The sequence below is a fragment of the Acipenser ruthenus genome, chromosome 11 (assembly GCF_902713425.1).
Source record: "Acipenser ruthenus chromosome 11, fAciRut3.2 maternal haplotype, whole genome shotgun sequence".
Classification (NCBI taxonomy): Eukaryota; Metazoa; Chordata; class Actinopteri; order Acipenseriformes; family Acipenseridae; genus Acipenser; species Acipenser ruthenus.
Window position 1 is genome coordinate 23,005,015 of NC_081199.1, and position 15,666 is coordinate 23,020,680.

General features: G+C 38.3%; 1 protein-coding gene across 1 annotated transcript; it reads right to left on the minus strand.

The window, feature by feature from the left end:
* Window positions 1–1,266: 1,266 nt before the first annotated feature.
* LOC117426983 (keratin, type II cytoskeletal 8-like) lies at window positions 1,267–14,453 on the minus strand. The gene is made up of 9 exons (XM_034045273.3): window positions 14,084–14,453; window positions 10,653–10,861; window positions 10,140–10,200; window positions 9,442–9,537; window positions 6,494–6,658; window positions 5,273–5,398; window positions 3,510–3,730; window positions 3,108–3,172; window positions 1,267–1,810 (listed from the first exon to the last, which is right to left on the minus strand). The coding sequence occupies exons 1-9, from the start codon at window positions 14,366–14,368 to the stop codon at window positions 1,803–1,805; spliced, it is 1,236 nt and encodes a 411-aa protein (XP_033901164.1). The 5' UTR covers window positions 14,369–14,453; the 3' UTR covers window positions 1,267–1,802.
* Window positions 14,454–15,666: the final 1,213 nt, after the last annotated feature.

Consider the following 15,666-nt stretch of genomic DNA (forward strand, 5'->3'; position numbering starts at 1 on the left):
CACAATGGCCAAACGAACAGACACTAACAAACAGTGGACGAAACAAACAAGTGTCGTGCTGGTCCTCCAGCACGCGTAGCAATTGTTTATACCATTCAATTTTAATTATTTTCTCCTCTCTTTTTCCCGTACCTCCTCACTGTACCCAACCCTGTGTGCGTGAAAACTGACAATCTATACAGCTGTGCTGGGATTCAATTACTAATTAATCCTTCACTTGAATCCCAGCACGTGAACTAATTTGTGCACTCCTTTTGCTCACATACTATTACATACTTTATCTGCACGTGAAGTGATTGTGCAATCCCAGTGCCTAAACAGAACTATTTAAATCACTTGTGCTACATAGCCCCATTATATCCCGTGCACCAATACATATACACCAACATTAACACACCACACACAACATAAAACACACACAGGGGCGGGGCACCCCACCACATTCTTTATTCTGTTGTAAATTACTTTAGTTTATGTGTTCTTGATGGGTCAGAAACCAGATATTTATACACTCAGACCTACTCTAACTTAATGTTGTCAGCCGTTATTTCATATAAACAACAGTATTGATTTAGTCTTTTTGCTTTTTAGAAGGCAAATCTTTGCCCCATTTAAATCTTTGTTACGGTACTGTTTGGTCCTATTCTCAAAACTTTTAAGGAATGCTTTGTTTTTTGAAAGCACAAGTTTACAGTTCACAAAACTTTTTTTTTTTTATTGAACTATTTAACTGCAGCAAGGAATGAACAGGGATTGCATAAACCATTTGGATGTTGTTATCCTAAAAAGAAGTGGTTTATACTGTAAAATGCTCTAAAATATATACAGCTGTGGCTTCTCCTTACAGGGTTTTCATCTGTTTTGTCAAAGGTATTTCAAGCTTGTACCTTGGATTAATTATTTTTTGCATCCAAGTCCAAAAACACATGGACATAGGTTTTTATTTAACCCTTACAAAATATACAATGAATGCTGTGGGTTCAGAATTATACAATTCTTCTCTTTCAAAGATAAATCTTACAAGATGTCTTGTAAAATATATAGATTTTGAAATGCCTATTGCCTTTCCATTGTCTGTCGTTGGCTGTATCTAAAAATCAGGATGCACTATTTCAGTTATCATTTTAAATAAATTAATGTTAAAACACTCATGGTCATTACTTCCCAAATCAAGTGGAATCAAAGACATCTAGTACCCAATTTTTCTGGTACATTTACAGAGCAAGGCAGACAACACAGACAATAGTACACAGACGAGGCAGAGCATGACATCGACTTATTTATTCAAGTTTACCACATTTCTACAGTCTCGATCATATTTTTGCATTATTAGTCTATAGAGAGCATTATACAAGAGTGTTATACAGGGGTATAAGTCCAACTGAATAGCATTTTTTTTAATAATGAAATTCGAAAATCAACAGCACAAGTTATGTATGGACTGGCCAACTAAGCTCAAGTAAAATATGACTATAGCTGCCATGAATATGAAAGTAATACGCTAGTCTTAAAAAGAATGAATTAAAAAAAAAAAAAAAAACAACCACCACCTAAGAAGCAGCCCGCTTGTACAATTCAAAGATAAATGCTGCTTGTCACAGTACGCTGACTCAGGGACCGCGTGGGTGAACCCACGTCGGGATCCTCAGTCCTCAGAGAAGTGGGAGGACTCCGAGATTACCTGACCATTTCTGGTCTCTATGGTTTTGATGAGCACAGTTTTCTTGGGGGGTGCTGCTCTGGAGAGATCCAGGCTTCTGGACTGCACCAGGCCATCTACGTAAGCAGGGCACACAGGGGGTTTAGAAATCTGAGCGAAAAATTAAACAAGATATGTTTAGCAGGGTTTCCTTTCAGAAGCCTGAAATCACACACAATGATTACCACACAGCAAAATATATAAGTAGTATTCACAATACACAATCTTATTCAACAGACAAGTCTGTAATGTTAAAATGATACTGTAGTAAATGTAAATCACGTAGTGTAACTGCTTTATAAGTGGACTTTGTTGATTAACTGCATTAATCTGTGCTTATAATGTTGCTTGCCACTAGTTTTGAGCTATAATGCAAGCTGTTCAGTTTATTTTAAGAGATGAAGCATTAAATAATTGGGATCAATTGTGCAGTATTATTAGCATTGTTTTTATTAATTACAAAATATGTCTACATATCCAAAATCGAGCTTTTACTGTGCATTACTGACATGACAGTGTTGTTGTTCAATGCATGTTTTTGTACAGTAGCTCTTTAACTAAAATTAATACAGGGATGAATGCTGTATATAAAACGGTGAAGTCACATTTTAGTATTCTTACAATCTCACGCATTACAACTTTTACAGACTTGATTAAGGTGAAGGCAATTTGTTCCGCCAGTAAGCTAAAAGTTCACTAGATTTTCACTGAGATGTTTTTTAATAGTGTTAAAAGGAGTACTTGCCAAGGCTTTAAATCGATTTTATTGTCTCTTATTTTTGCTAGTATTGTTTACTTCAAATTGCAATATGTACATATTTCATATCTTGAATTATTATTATTATTATTATTTGTTTATTTAGCAGACACCTTTATCCAAGGCGACTTACAGAAACTAGGGTGTGTGAACTATGCATCAGCTGCAGAGTCACTTACAATTACGTCTCACCCGAAAGACGGAGCACAAGGAGGTTAAGTGACTTGCTCAGGGTCACACAATGAGTTGAACCGGGGACCTCCAGGTTACAAGCCCTTTTCTTTAACCACTGGACCACACATTAAATAAATGGAGGACCAAAAGATTTTAGCACAGTAACACCAGGTCAATATGAGGCTGAAAAAAAATGTAATCATGACTTTCATAGACAGGGACGCTATTTTGGTGGTCTTTATTATATATTTTTATATTTTGAGCCAATGGCATTCATACTGTCTTCTTGGTACTGCCTTATCTCCCAGAAGCCATTGCAAGCAACAAGTAACTGCTGTGTCTCCTATGAATCACAAGGGTATGTGGCTCTCTCGTGATTGTGGCTACCAGGAAATGATGCAGGTAAAGCATGGGGCAAGTTTGAAACAGTTCCTCACATGAAGACAAATAATTAAGCACAATTATGAATGTACCCACCTAGCTGGTCAATGGCACTGAGTTGAGAGTCCTGGTGGAGCCCTCCTTGCTGGTGGGTTCCCAGTCTAAATCCATAACAAAGAAGGTTTGTCAGTAATAGACTGTACACAGTGGATTACCACAGCATGGACAACAGCATATCAAAATTAATGCCCATATAGATCCTCAATAAAATAATTCCATACTAAGTTTCATCACAAATGGGTAAGTAGTTCTGTAGAGCTATGTAAAAATTGAATTGTGAGCAACATATTTATAGTTTATTATTAACTGAAAACAAGACTTAAAACCTGGATATTTTTTGTCACCAATGAAATAGTTTATTAGCCCGATGTACCACCTAGCTACCCTTTCTTCGCCATATTATGAACTTCATGACTTCTCAGTGAAATGTTTTTGTACCTGCTCTCCTCCCCTTCCAGGAGCTTCCTGTAGGTGGCGATCTCAATGTCCAATGCCAGCTTGAGGTTCATGAGGTCCTGGTATTCGCGCACCTGCTTGGCCATGGCTTGCTTGGCACTCTTCAGGGCTGCCTCCAGCTCACTCACACGGTTCTTGGCGTCTGACACTGCAAGATGTCCCCGCTCCTCCGCCTCTCCAATGGCCATCTCAAGATTGGCTCGCTGGCAGACAGACAAACAGGGTTGTTAAGAAGGTTTACACGTTTCCAAGGTTTAAGGCCACCATGGGGAGGAAGTAAACTGGCTGAAGCGTTCAATTTGTTGTTTAGAAATAAATGACCGTTCTTGTTTAATTACCATCTAAAAATAGTCCAGGGAAGGTGAGGTAAAATTGAAAGCCTGTTTTGAATTAATCAAAATAAGATTTGGTATTCATAAAACCTGTTTTGTGTCTGTTTTTAACAGACCTGGGATAAATATAGTTATAAATAAAAGTGAAAAGTAACTATTATTTGAAAATAATTAAATACAGACTGCAGAAAGTAACTATTATTTGAAAATATTTAAATATGGTTTGTGGAATGCAATTATTATTTGAAAATATTTAAATATGAGTAAAGTAGTTGAAATACTTTGAACTCTTCATAAATATGTAACTGTAAAGTACAGCAGCCTAATTATTATCCTGCATTCTAAGCAGGTTAAGCCTTGTTCTTGTTAACCACTCAATTATCTTTTGGAAACTGCTCTATTTCAATTAGATTTAATTTGATCAATTGAAATATTTGAATATGTTATTTCAGTGGGTAAATATCTGAAAACAATGAAATATCTTTAACCACTGGTTTAATGGCCTGTTTTGAAGTTACTGAATTGAACATGTTTAGCATTTTCCTTGTTAGAAATCCTCCTCACCGACCATGTGGTAATTGCAAGACTTGGTACATAATTATACATTTAGGGTAATAATTAGGTTTTAGTTTTTGATTATTCATTAACTATTTGGGAATAGCTGAAGATATTTATTTTTTTTCAAAAAACGTACATATATTTAAATATTTTCAAATCGTATTTGTTTTCTGCAAAAAAATTAATATTTTCAAATAATATTTGAATTTGTGCAATTAATATTTGAATATTTAAAAGCAAAATTGATTTATTTCGAGCAAAACTATTTAAATTATTTGAAATAATTGGTGTTTACAAAAAAATATCAAATACAACTATATTTGTCCCAGGTCTAGTTTTTAAAGAGGTTTAGTTTATGCTTTTGTTTTAAAAACCCATTAAACACTCTTAAAGGGTCTAAAAATGACAAACTTGTTAAAGATGTCCTGCTCCTTCTGGTTTTAAAAGCATTTTTTACATATTAAAAAAGGGTGGTTGGTTACTGTCCCTTTAAAAGCCCATGGTGAAAATGTCAACTCTGAAAGGTATTGTTTGTTTAATCTGTATAACACCCTCCCATTTGGTAAAGAAAAACTGCTGTAGGCTTGTGTTCTGACTGCTAAAACTACTTTGTGGGAACAAAATAAATGGACGGTCAATACAGCCTGTCTGTTAAAGCAAAGCACATAAAGACTTATGGAAAAAACTACAGTAACCGTTAGTGTATGACTGAAACTGTTTGACAGCGACTGACAGTTACTATTAACAAGGTGCTCAGTGTAAAGTGCTTTCCAGTTCTCTTTCCAGGCAGGTGGTTTTGAAGTGGTGTTGGGAGTATTATCATGGTGTGGGTGTAGTCAACTCTTTCACACTCACTCGATTCTTCAAGCCCTCAGCCTCAGAGTTGAGTCTCTGGATGAGACGAATCATTTCTGTGATCTCGTTCTTCACTCCCTTCAAGTCCTGGTTGTACTTCTCAGCCTCGGCCGCCATGTCATCCACCTGGAGACAATGGAGGAATTGCCAGTTTACCAAATGACCAAAATCTGTGAAACAGACTTGAGATGAATAGTATGTGAGAACGCTCCAAGCGTATAGCTACCATGTAGAGCAAAAATAATTAAATCAGTACATAATATGTAACAATATTTCCATTTTCATATATATATACACCTACACACACTGCTGTGAAAGTCTTAGACATGTTGCATTTTTCTACACTGATGCATTATGAGCATCAGCAATTTGCTCAAAACCTCCACTAGTGTTTTCTACTATTATAACAACCTTAACTTGCATAATGAAGGAAAAACATTGAGTGAAATAGCTTGCATCACTTTTTCAAGGTGTGGTATCCGAAGCATAATCAACAAGTACAGAGAAACATTATCTGTAATTGTCAAACCCAGGACAACTGTAGCCCTTGGATTTACCTTTGCCTCCCGAACCAACCTGTGCGTGGGGGCAAGATACACTTGCGTCCTCTACCAGGCAAGTTTATTGCCCTAAAAGTGGTAAGTGGTATATTTAGTTTTTTAGCTATTGTTTTGTACCCATTGCCTGATTTATGAAGGTCAACAACCATTTGTCTCTTTTCATTTGTGAGTTCTTTGCCTTTCCCCATGGTGATGGATAATTAATGGATTTCATATGCGTGTTACCTCATTTTTATACCCCAGTGAAACAGGAAGCCATGGAAGGCCACAATACAGTTCCTTAAGACTGAGATGAACTTAAAGAAGTAGAATGTTAATGCAGATTTAATTGTTTGATTTTATTCATAAGAATCTTTAGGGGAGCAAATAATTCTGACACCTATCTTTTTGAGAAAAAATTGTATTATTTGTTAATAAAAAACTCTGAGCAATTGTATTAGAATAAAAGAATATGGTTTTCCCATATATTTGAGCATAAAGTATGGCTCATTACCTGTGTTGTTTATTTTATAGTCTTTTTTGTTCATCTTTATCAAGGGTGCCAATAATTTTGGAGGTGACTGTATATATATTTATATTATTTATTTATTTATTTATTTAGCTCTACATGGCAGCTACACGCTTCTGTACTATTCCACTGGACCTCTGTGACATTGCAGACCTTGTTTTTGTACCACTGCTCAACTTCCTCTCTGCCTCGCACTGCGATCCCCTTGTACTGCGCCTTCACCTCCTCCACAATTTGCTTCATATCAAGACCGCGGTTGTTGTCCATCTCCACGGTAACCGCTGTGTTGTTAATCTGAGACTGCAGCTCACGGATTTCCTAAACCAAAACAGGAGGACTAACACATTAAACATTTAAAATATCATGCTTTAATTAATGACTCACTAATGTGGTTAATTCACGGTTAGTCCAAGTTGGTACTATATTTTATTGTTTTCAATGTCCCTCTTTTTAACGAAAATAGTACACTAAATAAAGGTTTGTTATGAATAGAAAAGCATATAATTGGATTTTGTGACAAACATTAAAAGTAGGGCAGCATACAACAGATTCTTAAGATGGCGACCACCCAAAACTGGCACCTGCACTGTTGATGCTATTCCCTCATACACAGATGTTTGCCATCCTATAACACTATATCATGAGCTACAATCCTATAACACTACAGTTATCCGTTACGCAGATACATGTCAGTCGCGTTTTACCGCCTTTGTATTAAGAATAAAATCAATCCCTATAAAATATATATGTAACAAATTAATGCATTTACCCGTAGGGTGACCAGATAGCAAGAGTGAAAAATTGGGACACTTTCAGTTGGGGGGGGGGGGGGCATGTTAGTGTTATAATATAAGTTCATATATAGAATAAAATAAAAAACAGAGCGTGCACATACCATGTACTGTAGATCGCATGCCCTCTAATTGCCGGCACCAGCGGTCTGGTACTTCTTGGATAACTTGGCCAATTCACAGTCACAAGACCGATAGGAATGTTGGTGCAGTACTGTGTGACACACTTGAGTAAGCTCTGTAGCAACAACTTGGATATCCAACGTTTCATTGGGCTTGCTGAAGAAGTCTGAGACAAGGGTATTCGGTTTAGCAGTTTGGCAGTTTTGCACATGTTGCTCAGTCCCTGACCATCTTCTGGTGCCTCCTCAAGACACACTTCTGTTCAGACAGCCTCTGTAAAACTCTTGACTACACAGGACTGTGTGGCACTAAAGGGTAACCGTATTCACATTTTTTGTAATTTGAAATTGTTCTTATTCATTTATTGTATTTACTACTTGCTCTTAATGGACTTTACTCTTATAAGCACTGTAACAGGGGAGACCTTGACTGGCCGTCTGACGTATGCATAGTGCTGCAGGAGGAGGACGGCAACCCTGTGGGATTCGCCTGTCAGTCATGGCAGTGACACAGAGAGGTGGGGAAGAGGGGGTGTGGGCTTTCCTTCTCTCTGAGTGGCTGGGAGGCGGGTCTTGGGGGGGGGATGACTGCTGGACCTATAAATTAATACTTTGTTGTTTCCTCAGATCTGCCTCTTTAGACCTGAACAACGAGAAACTTAAAAGAGAAGAACCTAACGAAATAGAGAGAAAGCAGGGAATCCTTGGGCAGTCCCTGATAGTGTCTAAAGATAGCTGAGGAACAGCAAAGAGTAGGACGGAGACCCGGGTTGTAGGGGTAGTGGCGACCAGGGAAAAAACAGCTGCAGAGTGCAGCACCTTTATTTTGTAGTTTTCATTACTGTGTTTTATTTTCCCTTTTCCTTTTTGCCTTTTTGTTTTCATTATTCTTTGAGCACGTGCAAATGCACCTGTACTATATTGTGTACCCTGTCGTGGTACTCCGGAGGTCCTGGATACCATAGTTGGTAGCCAGGCCACGGACAACAGCGCCCTCTGCGGGCTAAAATAAAAATCAGTGAAATAAAAAGAATATACAAAATAAATCTGAGCACCTGTGCGGTGTCTCAACTTCAACTTCTGTCTCCTGTGTCAGTGAATACCCACACCCCGTCACAAACACGTGACTGATGCCGCATTCTTTGTTACACAATTTACAAAATGCCTTTGTAACACAGTCATATGATTGAATCTTGGTGTAATTTTTTTTTCTCACTCCATTCGGTACTTCTTTTTTTGCTTTTTAGTGACAGGTTCATCAACAACACCAGCCATCAGGACACACCAGTAAAACCGTGCTGAAGCATACATATACACACGCCCGGACGCATCCCGCATCATATGACTGCAGGTTAATGTGACGGTACGTCGATCGGGAGGCAGGACAAAGCCCCTAATATCGGGACATCTGGTCACCCTACTTACTCCTCACATGCGATTCCCGACTCCGTCACCAGTTTTCTGATACAAAACCCATCTCTTCAGTTCAGTGTTACAATTAATCTGAAGCTGATTGAAGCTGAAGCTGACACCCTGGGATCCTTCAAGAAGCTGCTTGATGAGATTCTGGGATCAATAAGTTACTAACAACCAAACGAGCAAGATGGGCTGAATGGCCTCCTCTTGTTTGCAAACTTTCTTATGTTCTTATGAATATTCATCATAGCCCGCTTTTAAAATTAAATAAATAAATCTCTCTAATGCCAAACCAGTCTGTCTTATATTGTACAGTTACACAGCGCTTCCTCCAGTTTCACCTGACGAAAATACAGCCAAAACAAACGAACGAGACAAGCTAGGGTAATGTAACAGTTAATCATTAAACAGCTCTAGATACTGTGATGTATTTATTTATTTATTTTATCTGTGATCTTTAGTTGTTTTTGTGCATCTTCATTTGGATGTGAACTGTGACATTATGGCCTTATCGAGCACTATATTCTGCAATTTTTAATACTGAATACTACTGTTTTAATTCTGGATATGCGTCACGTGTTTAACCCTCACTGAAGTCAAAATTGTATAGGCTCGGATGCGAGTGCTGACTGTATATCATGAACTACAATCCTATAACACTATATCATGAACTACAAACCTATAACACTATCATGAACTACAATCCTATAACACTATATCATGAAATACAATCCAGGAATTTGAACAGGCAACAAATCGTCCGACTCCGTACCTCATCGTAGAGCTGCTTCAGGAAGTCCAGCTCGTCCATCAGGCTCTCTACTGTATTCTCCAGATCCACCTTCTGGAGGTAGCCCTCATCTACATCCTGAAAAGGCACAGGCAATATATTTTCAATCGTTGGAATTGTACATCATTTTGAGATAGGATAAAAGAAACAATACAAAAATACAACTGCTCCAATTCAGATTCAATAGTCTGATAAAATAACATCAAGCGAATGTTTTCTAGAAATTGAGTCATGATCAAGAGGCCTCCAGCTGCAGTTTCCTATTTTGAGATAGTTATATTACAGGGATGCAGGATCCTGCAATAGTCTAACAGGTGTAGTGGAATAGCCTATCAGGTGAAGTTCAAAAAAGCCAAGGGGCATCTAAACCACTCCGAACATAGAAACAAACCAAAAGACTCTTGCCTATTAACTTAGATCCTCTTAGTAGGGGCACATGAAGGGAGGAGCCTTGATGGGAAAAACAGCCCTTTGTGGTTCCCAGTCTTTGAATTTGTTCCTTTGAAGACAGTCTTCAGACATGAATTCACCTTATTTCCTAGACACTCATTGCCCTTGTGCATGTGGTGTTCCCATACAAGCAGGTGGCTGTACTGTAATGGAATTTAATGCAATAGGATACAATACAGTGACCGTTGCCATAACGTTTTTGCTTATTTCAAGGATAGAAAGCGCCTTACCTTCTTGCTGAGCACAAACTCATTCTCTAACTGAGTGCGCCTGTTGATTTCATCCTCAAACCTGTACATTTAAAGGGGAAATAAGTCTGTTGTAGTCTTATAGAGAAGAAGAAGCAAACACTTGTACCAGTATCTTTCTAAACAAGTGACTAACAATTGTAAAACTACAATGATTACTATTAGTGCAACAAACAAAACCTTGGTTAATAAACAACACATATTTTAATTGATTGGAGTTGTGTCTGTTAAAACCGGACAGGCTGACAAAGATCTGTGTTATCCATGGAAAGCTTCTTCTGGAAATTTTCAAGGGCTGACTTTGCAAGGTCATTTGGGAGTTCACCATGCCAGTTACCAAAGTGAAACATGGTTTTGACATTGCTTTACCCCACATATCTGTGGTTTACCATGACCTGTTTTGACCTGATGTTTTACTAGGTTTGCTTTACTCAAGTTTGTAAAACCTACTGCATTTAAACAAGCCATTGCCTCTGACCCACAGAGAGCACCCACTTGTTTTTGTTGTCCTCCACCAGTGCCTGAGTGCGAGCCAGCTCCTTCTCCAGTTTGTCCCTGTCATTGCGTAGCCTGTCTCTCTGGCTCATCAGGTTATTGCCAAACGCGGCCACGATTTGGTCGATGTTGGACTTGTAGTCGCCCTTCTCTAGCATGATCTTCAGCCTGGTCTCCAGAACCTTGTTCTGCTGTTCCAGATGACGCACCTGAGGGAAACAAAGCAACTCAGCAACTCTCTTTACCTGGTCACCAGACATTTGTATAGGTGATTTGGAAAGGTGATGAGGTATTTGGAAAGGACTAGTCACAAAGCCAGCTGACAGACAATAACAACCTCATTACAGTAAGGGTAGCATGGAATAGTTAACCAGTGGAGTAGAACTATGACAGTCGACCTCAAACACTGGTAATCGACTAATCACACGTCACATGATAGTCAAGTAATTGTGAAGGCTGCATTTTCAGGTGGACGGAAGTGCAGTTGCGTTTGCAATCCATTGACATGTAACATTAATACATCGTTTTTAAAACTTCCAAGCAGTTTTATAATAAAGCGCAGAAACAGTAGGTTCACAAAGAGAGCACCAGACATTATCAAATACACAATTTATAAATATACATTTTTAAAGAATAGTCGACCTATTCGACTATTTTTATCTCAGCTCTTCAACTATGTCAAATTAGTAGTCGTGAATTGATGTAGTAATTGAACGGAATACGTGTCAACAAGGCCTTTTTTTGGCCCACGACTGACTTGAAAATATATTTATTGATGGTTCTGGCAGATTAGGCAATAAACAATTTCTTACAGGGGCAGGGGCACCACAAGACAAGAATGTTAATTGAGTACCTAGAAGAGCCGCTTGTGTCCCTGTACAATTATGCGTCGGACAGCTGTACTTTACTTCTCTAAATGTATGGTATTAATGAGGGGTGGAATTTCATTTCTAGCATTGTACTTCAGACTTGGCTTGGCAACCTGGCTTTAACATTATTTATACTGGAAACACGGCATAAGTTTTAAATAAGATGACACACTTGATTATTTATGTAGAATTGCAATATATATTATGCTCTGTTCATTCTATCTTAAGTCTCCTAAACTAGGGCTATTTGTAAACTACATTACAGTTGGCTACATCATCATGGCTCAAATAATTCCAGTAGCGTTCAAGGTTGATCATTGGTATGTATTTAGTTCTAGAAGCAAAAATGTTGTTCTTTTTTCCTAATTATATATTTATGCTGATAATGTTTTATAGGAAAACACCTATTAAGGTAATAACCTTCTGAAATATGTTTGGGGCTCAAAGCATAATAACTGTTTTTGAAATAAAACCTCCCACAATAATAATCACTGTGGCCAACCTGTCGAGTAGGAGGAGGGGAAACCTGTCTGGAAACTAGGGCCCCTTTGAATCAGGAAATCCTAGTTTGGGTGGGCAGAGACCAGCACTGTAAATAACAACCATAAAATGTGGCAGACCCTGACGCCTTCAGCAAACAGGGGCCACCCTTGTACCATTCACACAAACAAGACGTACAGTAATATGAAATATTCCTAGTGTAAATAATTAAGAACAGTAAATGTTACAGTTGGTAATTTTGCTGTTTTCCCATGAGTTTCCCCATGGTTATACCATGCATTTACCACAGTTAACCATAGGTGGCCATGTTTTTTTAAATATGCGTCACCATACTTCTCTGGGCTTTAAAATGCTTACCTATGTTTTTTTAACCTTGCTATGCTTTTACTATGGTAAACTTTCCAAGGGACAGACATACACTTCTCTCCTTGTCCACAAGATGGCTCTGCAAGACCACAAACCATGCAGATTCTAATGTGTGGTAGGCATAGTACGGTTTTTCCCCCTTTTTTTCATAAACCCAGGCATTTCATGAAAATGTTATTTCTGTTTTCTTCTGTTTCTTGATGAGATGGAGCAGAGCAATTTATAACAATTTTTGAACCAAGCGCTTTGACCTAGTTTGTTGCAAGCCCTTTGACCTAGTTTGTTGCAAGCCCTTTGACCTAGTTTGTTGCAAGCCCTTTGACCTAGTTTGTTGTTAATCAGACAGTCACATTTTAGGCACATCCTTGTTATCTTTGCATATATGACTGGCATGTATACCAATTTACCCTACATCTATCACAGGGTGAAAGATGCAGTATACAGCACAGACTTCTGTGTAACCATACTGTCTGTCTTATGACTATACTTTGTTATGCTAACAGAATACTAGAATACATGCATCTCTCAGTTTCAGTCATGATAGTCAAGACAATAGTAAACTCAGAGGGCTGTATTGACAGTATTATGGTAGATGTATTTAATTATTGTAATCCCTCAGACCAAAATTACAGAAAACAACATTTTATAAAAAGAAATACAATCCAAGTATAATACATGTGATATAGATTAATCATTGACCAGCATTTACTCAATAGTTATGGGTCCCTGCTGTGAGAACAAGGATGAACAAGGCGTTAAAATAACACAAGCCTGCACTTCTCTCCCACTCCACAAGATGGTGCTGCAAGAACCCATACCTTGCAGATTCTACCGTGAGATCCTCAAATGGGAAACTAAGAAGCTGTTTAAAATTAATATACTTCCTACCAAAAAAATGCAGAAATCTGTGTCTACTTAAATTTAAGAAGAAAATGTATGACTGACATGACCACATTTGTGGCCTCTGAGGCCAAATGGTAATATGGGCAGAGTCACCACCACATAATTGTGATGCAGAGAGCAAACGCAAAATCAAATCTGCTGATGTTCCTCAAAGTGCTTTAACACAATGGATGGTTGATTGTTCCAGCTGTGCGCTGCCAATCCGCATAACCCTAAAACTGTTCAAACAGTGTTTGCGTTTTCAAGTAAACCCCTCTCTAATGTTGCAGTATTGTGCAACTACAATAGGTGTCCTAAAATACCCCAGACTGAATGACAGGTAGAGCAGGTGTACACATAGCATTTGAATACCTTTTACATATACAAAAAAAGTATTTGATAACATCACAGTACCAATGAAGTAATAGTGCTAACAAGGGTGGGTTAGAAGTGAAAGAACAACATATAGAACACTTTCTTTGTGATGTTAGTGCTCTACGGCTATTGAAGCTTTTTGCATAGACGCAGTCGAATGTAGTTTAGAATCGGTCCTGTGTTGGGAGTTACAGGTTGCCATCATTCAGTAGCTCTTGTATGTTGAAAGCAATTACAGTACACCAGTTTTATGTGACCCTTAATATCATGCACATTATATTAAAAAGGCTATGAATACGTTAACTATAGTAGCAGCGTTTATAGTATAAATATTTAAGTGTGTTGGTTTATGGTGTGGTCACCGCGTTTACTATGTACACGGATAGATTAGATAGATTGATTGACAGACAAACAAATAAAGCTTTTTGCTTAATTTACCTTGTTAATGAAATCTGCAAATTTGTTGTTCAGTCCTTTTATCTCCTCCTTCTCCTGGGTTTTAATCTGGTGGAAACGGGGGTCTATTTCGGTGTTGGGGGGGTTGGAGAGCAGGATCCCAGCAGAGGAGACTGGGGTAGCCCACGAAGCATTGATTCCAGACGGTCCAGTCCTGTTGCCTGGGAAGTAGGCGCTGTTTACTCGGGAAACACTCATTTTGTTGCCCGGAGAGCTGTATGAACGGCTGCTGAAGGTTCTTGCACCAGAGTTTCTATTGTAGGCCATTTCGTGTCAGTTTGTGTGCCAGTACAAAGAAATACGCACCTACTCAAAAAATTCAGACAGAAGTGTGACTGTACCGTTGATGCTGATGTCACCTGGTTATTTAAGGTCTTTTCAGCCACGCCTCTCATGAATTATTCATATGTTCCTTCCCACAAAGCCCCTCCCATAATACACTCCAGTCGTTAGACTTCGTTGCTGGGGCTCCACATGCCTGTTGCAAGAAATTTAGCGCAGGACTCAGTGCCCCTCCTCTTTGATTAAATATTCATCAGCACACCTGGAACTACTGGATACAAGATCTGTCTTATACGGAATGTGTTTATTAAATTGCTTATACTGTATATGTTTATGGTATAGACATATACCAAGATACACTGAACATATATTATTATTATTTATTTCTTAGCAGACACCCTTATCCAGGTCGACTTACAATTGTTACAAGATATCACATTATTTTTACATACAATTACATTATTTTTTCACACATTATTTGTACATACAGTTACCCATTTATGCAGTTGGGTTTTTACTGGAGCAATCTAGGTAAAGTATCTTGCTGTGTCCCCCACCTGGGATTGAACCACGACCCTCCGGTCAAGAGCCCTAACCACTACTCCACAGTGCTGCGCTACATGTATTTTCCCTACATATTATTGTGTCTTAGTGAGAAAGATACAAATATGTATGCGTGTGTGTGTGTGTGTGTGTGTGTGTGTGTGTGTGTGTGTGTGTGTGTGTGTGTGTGTGTGTGTGTTTGTGTATTATTATCTTTTGATAATCTATCCTGTTAGGTTTGCTTTTAAGAAATATATTTTTTAACCGTTTTGCTTATGAATTGCTTATAAAAAGTGCTATCTGAGCGTGTAGTTTTGCAATTTGCACCATTCCTTCCTCCCTTGAGTTTGGCACTTTACAGGTCTAATCAATCAAATACTACTACTACTACTACTGCTAATAATAATAATAATAATAATAATAATAATAATAATAATAATAATAAACTTAAAAACAAAATGCGGTACTACTATTGCCTACTGTTCTCAATCAGTGCTTGCAAAGTTTGGCTAACATTTTTGGTAACTGTTGTCTTATCACCTGCACAGGTAAAGAGAACAACATGATCTCTATTCCACACACAACACTTTTAACATCCAACATCTGTGATCTCATCTGTACAGTCTGCTTTTGGGGCGTCTCCGTCTGTCTGATTTGTTGAGTACTGATGCATATTCATCATGGTTACAGGTATACCGGCGTATATAAGCGGTAGCAGAACGCCTGGGCAGCGCCACACC

Bases quoted from the DNA above. Each gene is read 5' to 3' on its own strand.
- LOC117426983 (XM_034045273.3), bottom strand. From the start codon at position 14,368: ATGGCCTACAATAGAAACTCTGGTGCAAGAACCTTCAGCAGCCGTTCA. The intron at 10,201-10,652 runs GTGGGTGCTCTC...TTAAATGTACAG, and splicing joins GTGGAGGACAACAAAAACAA to GTTTGAGGATGAAATCAACA. The intron at 5,399-6,493 runs GTCTGCAATGTC...CATTGTCTCCAG, and splicing joins AGCAGTGGTACAAAAACAAG to GTGGATGACATGGCGGCCGA.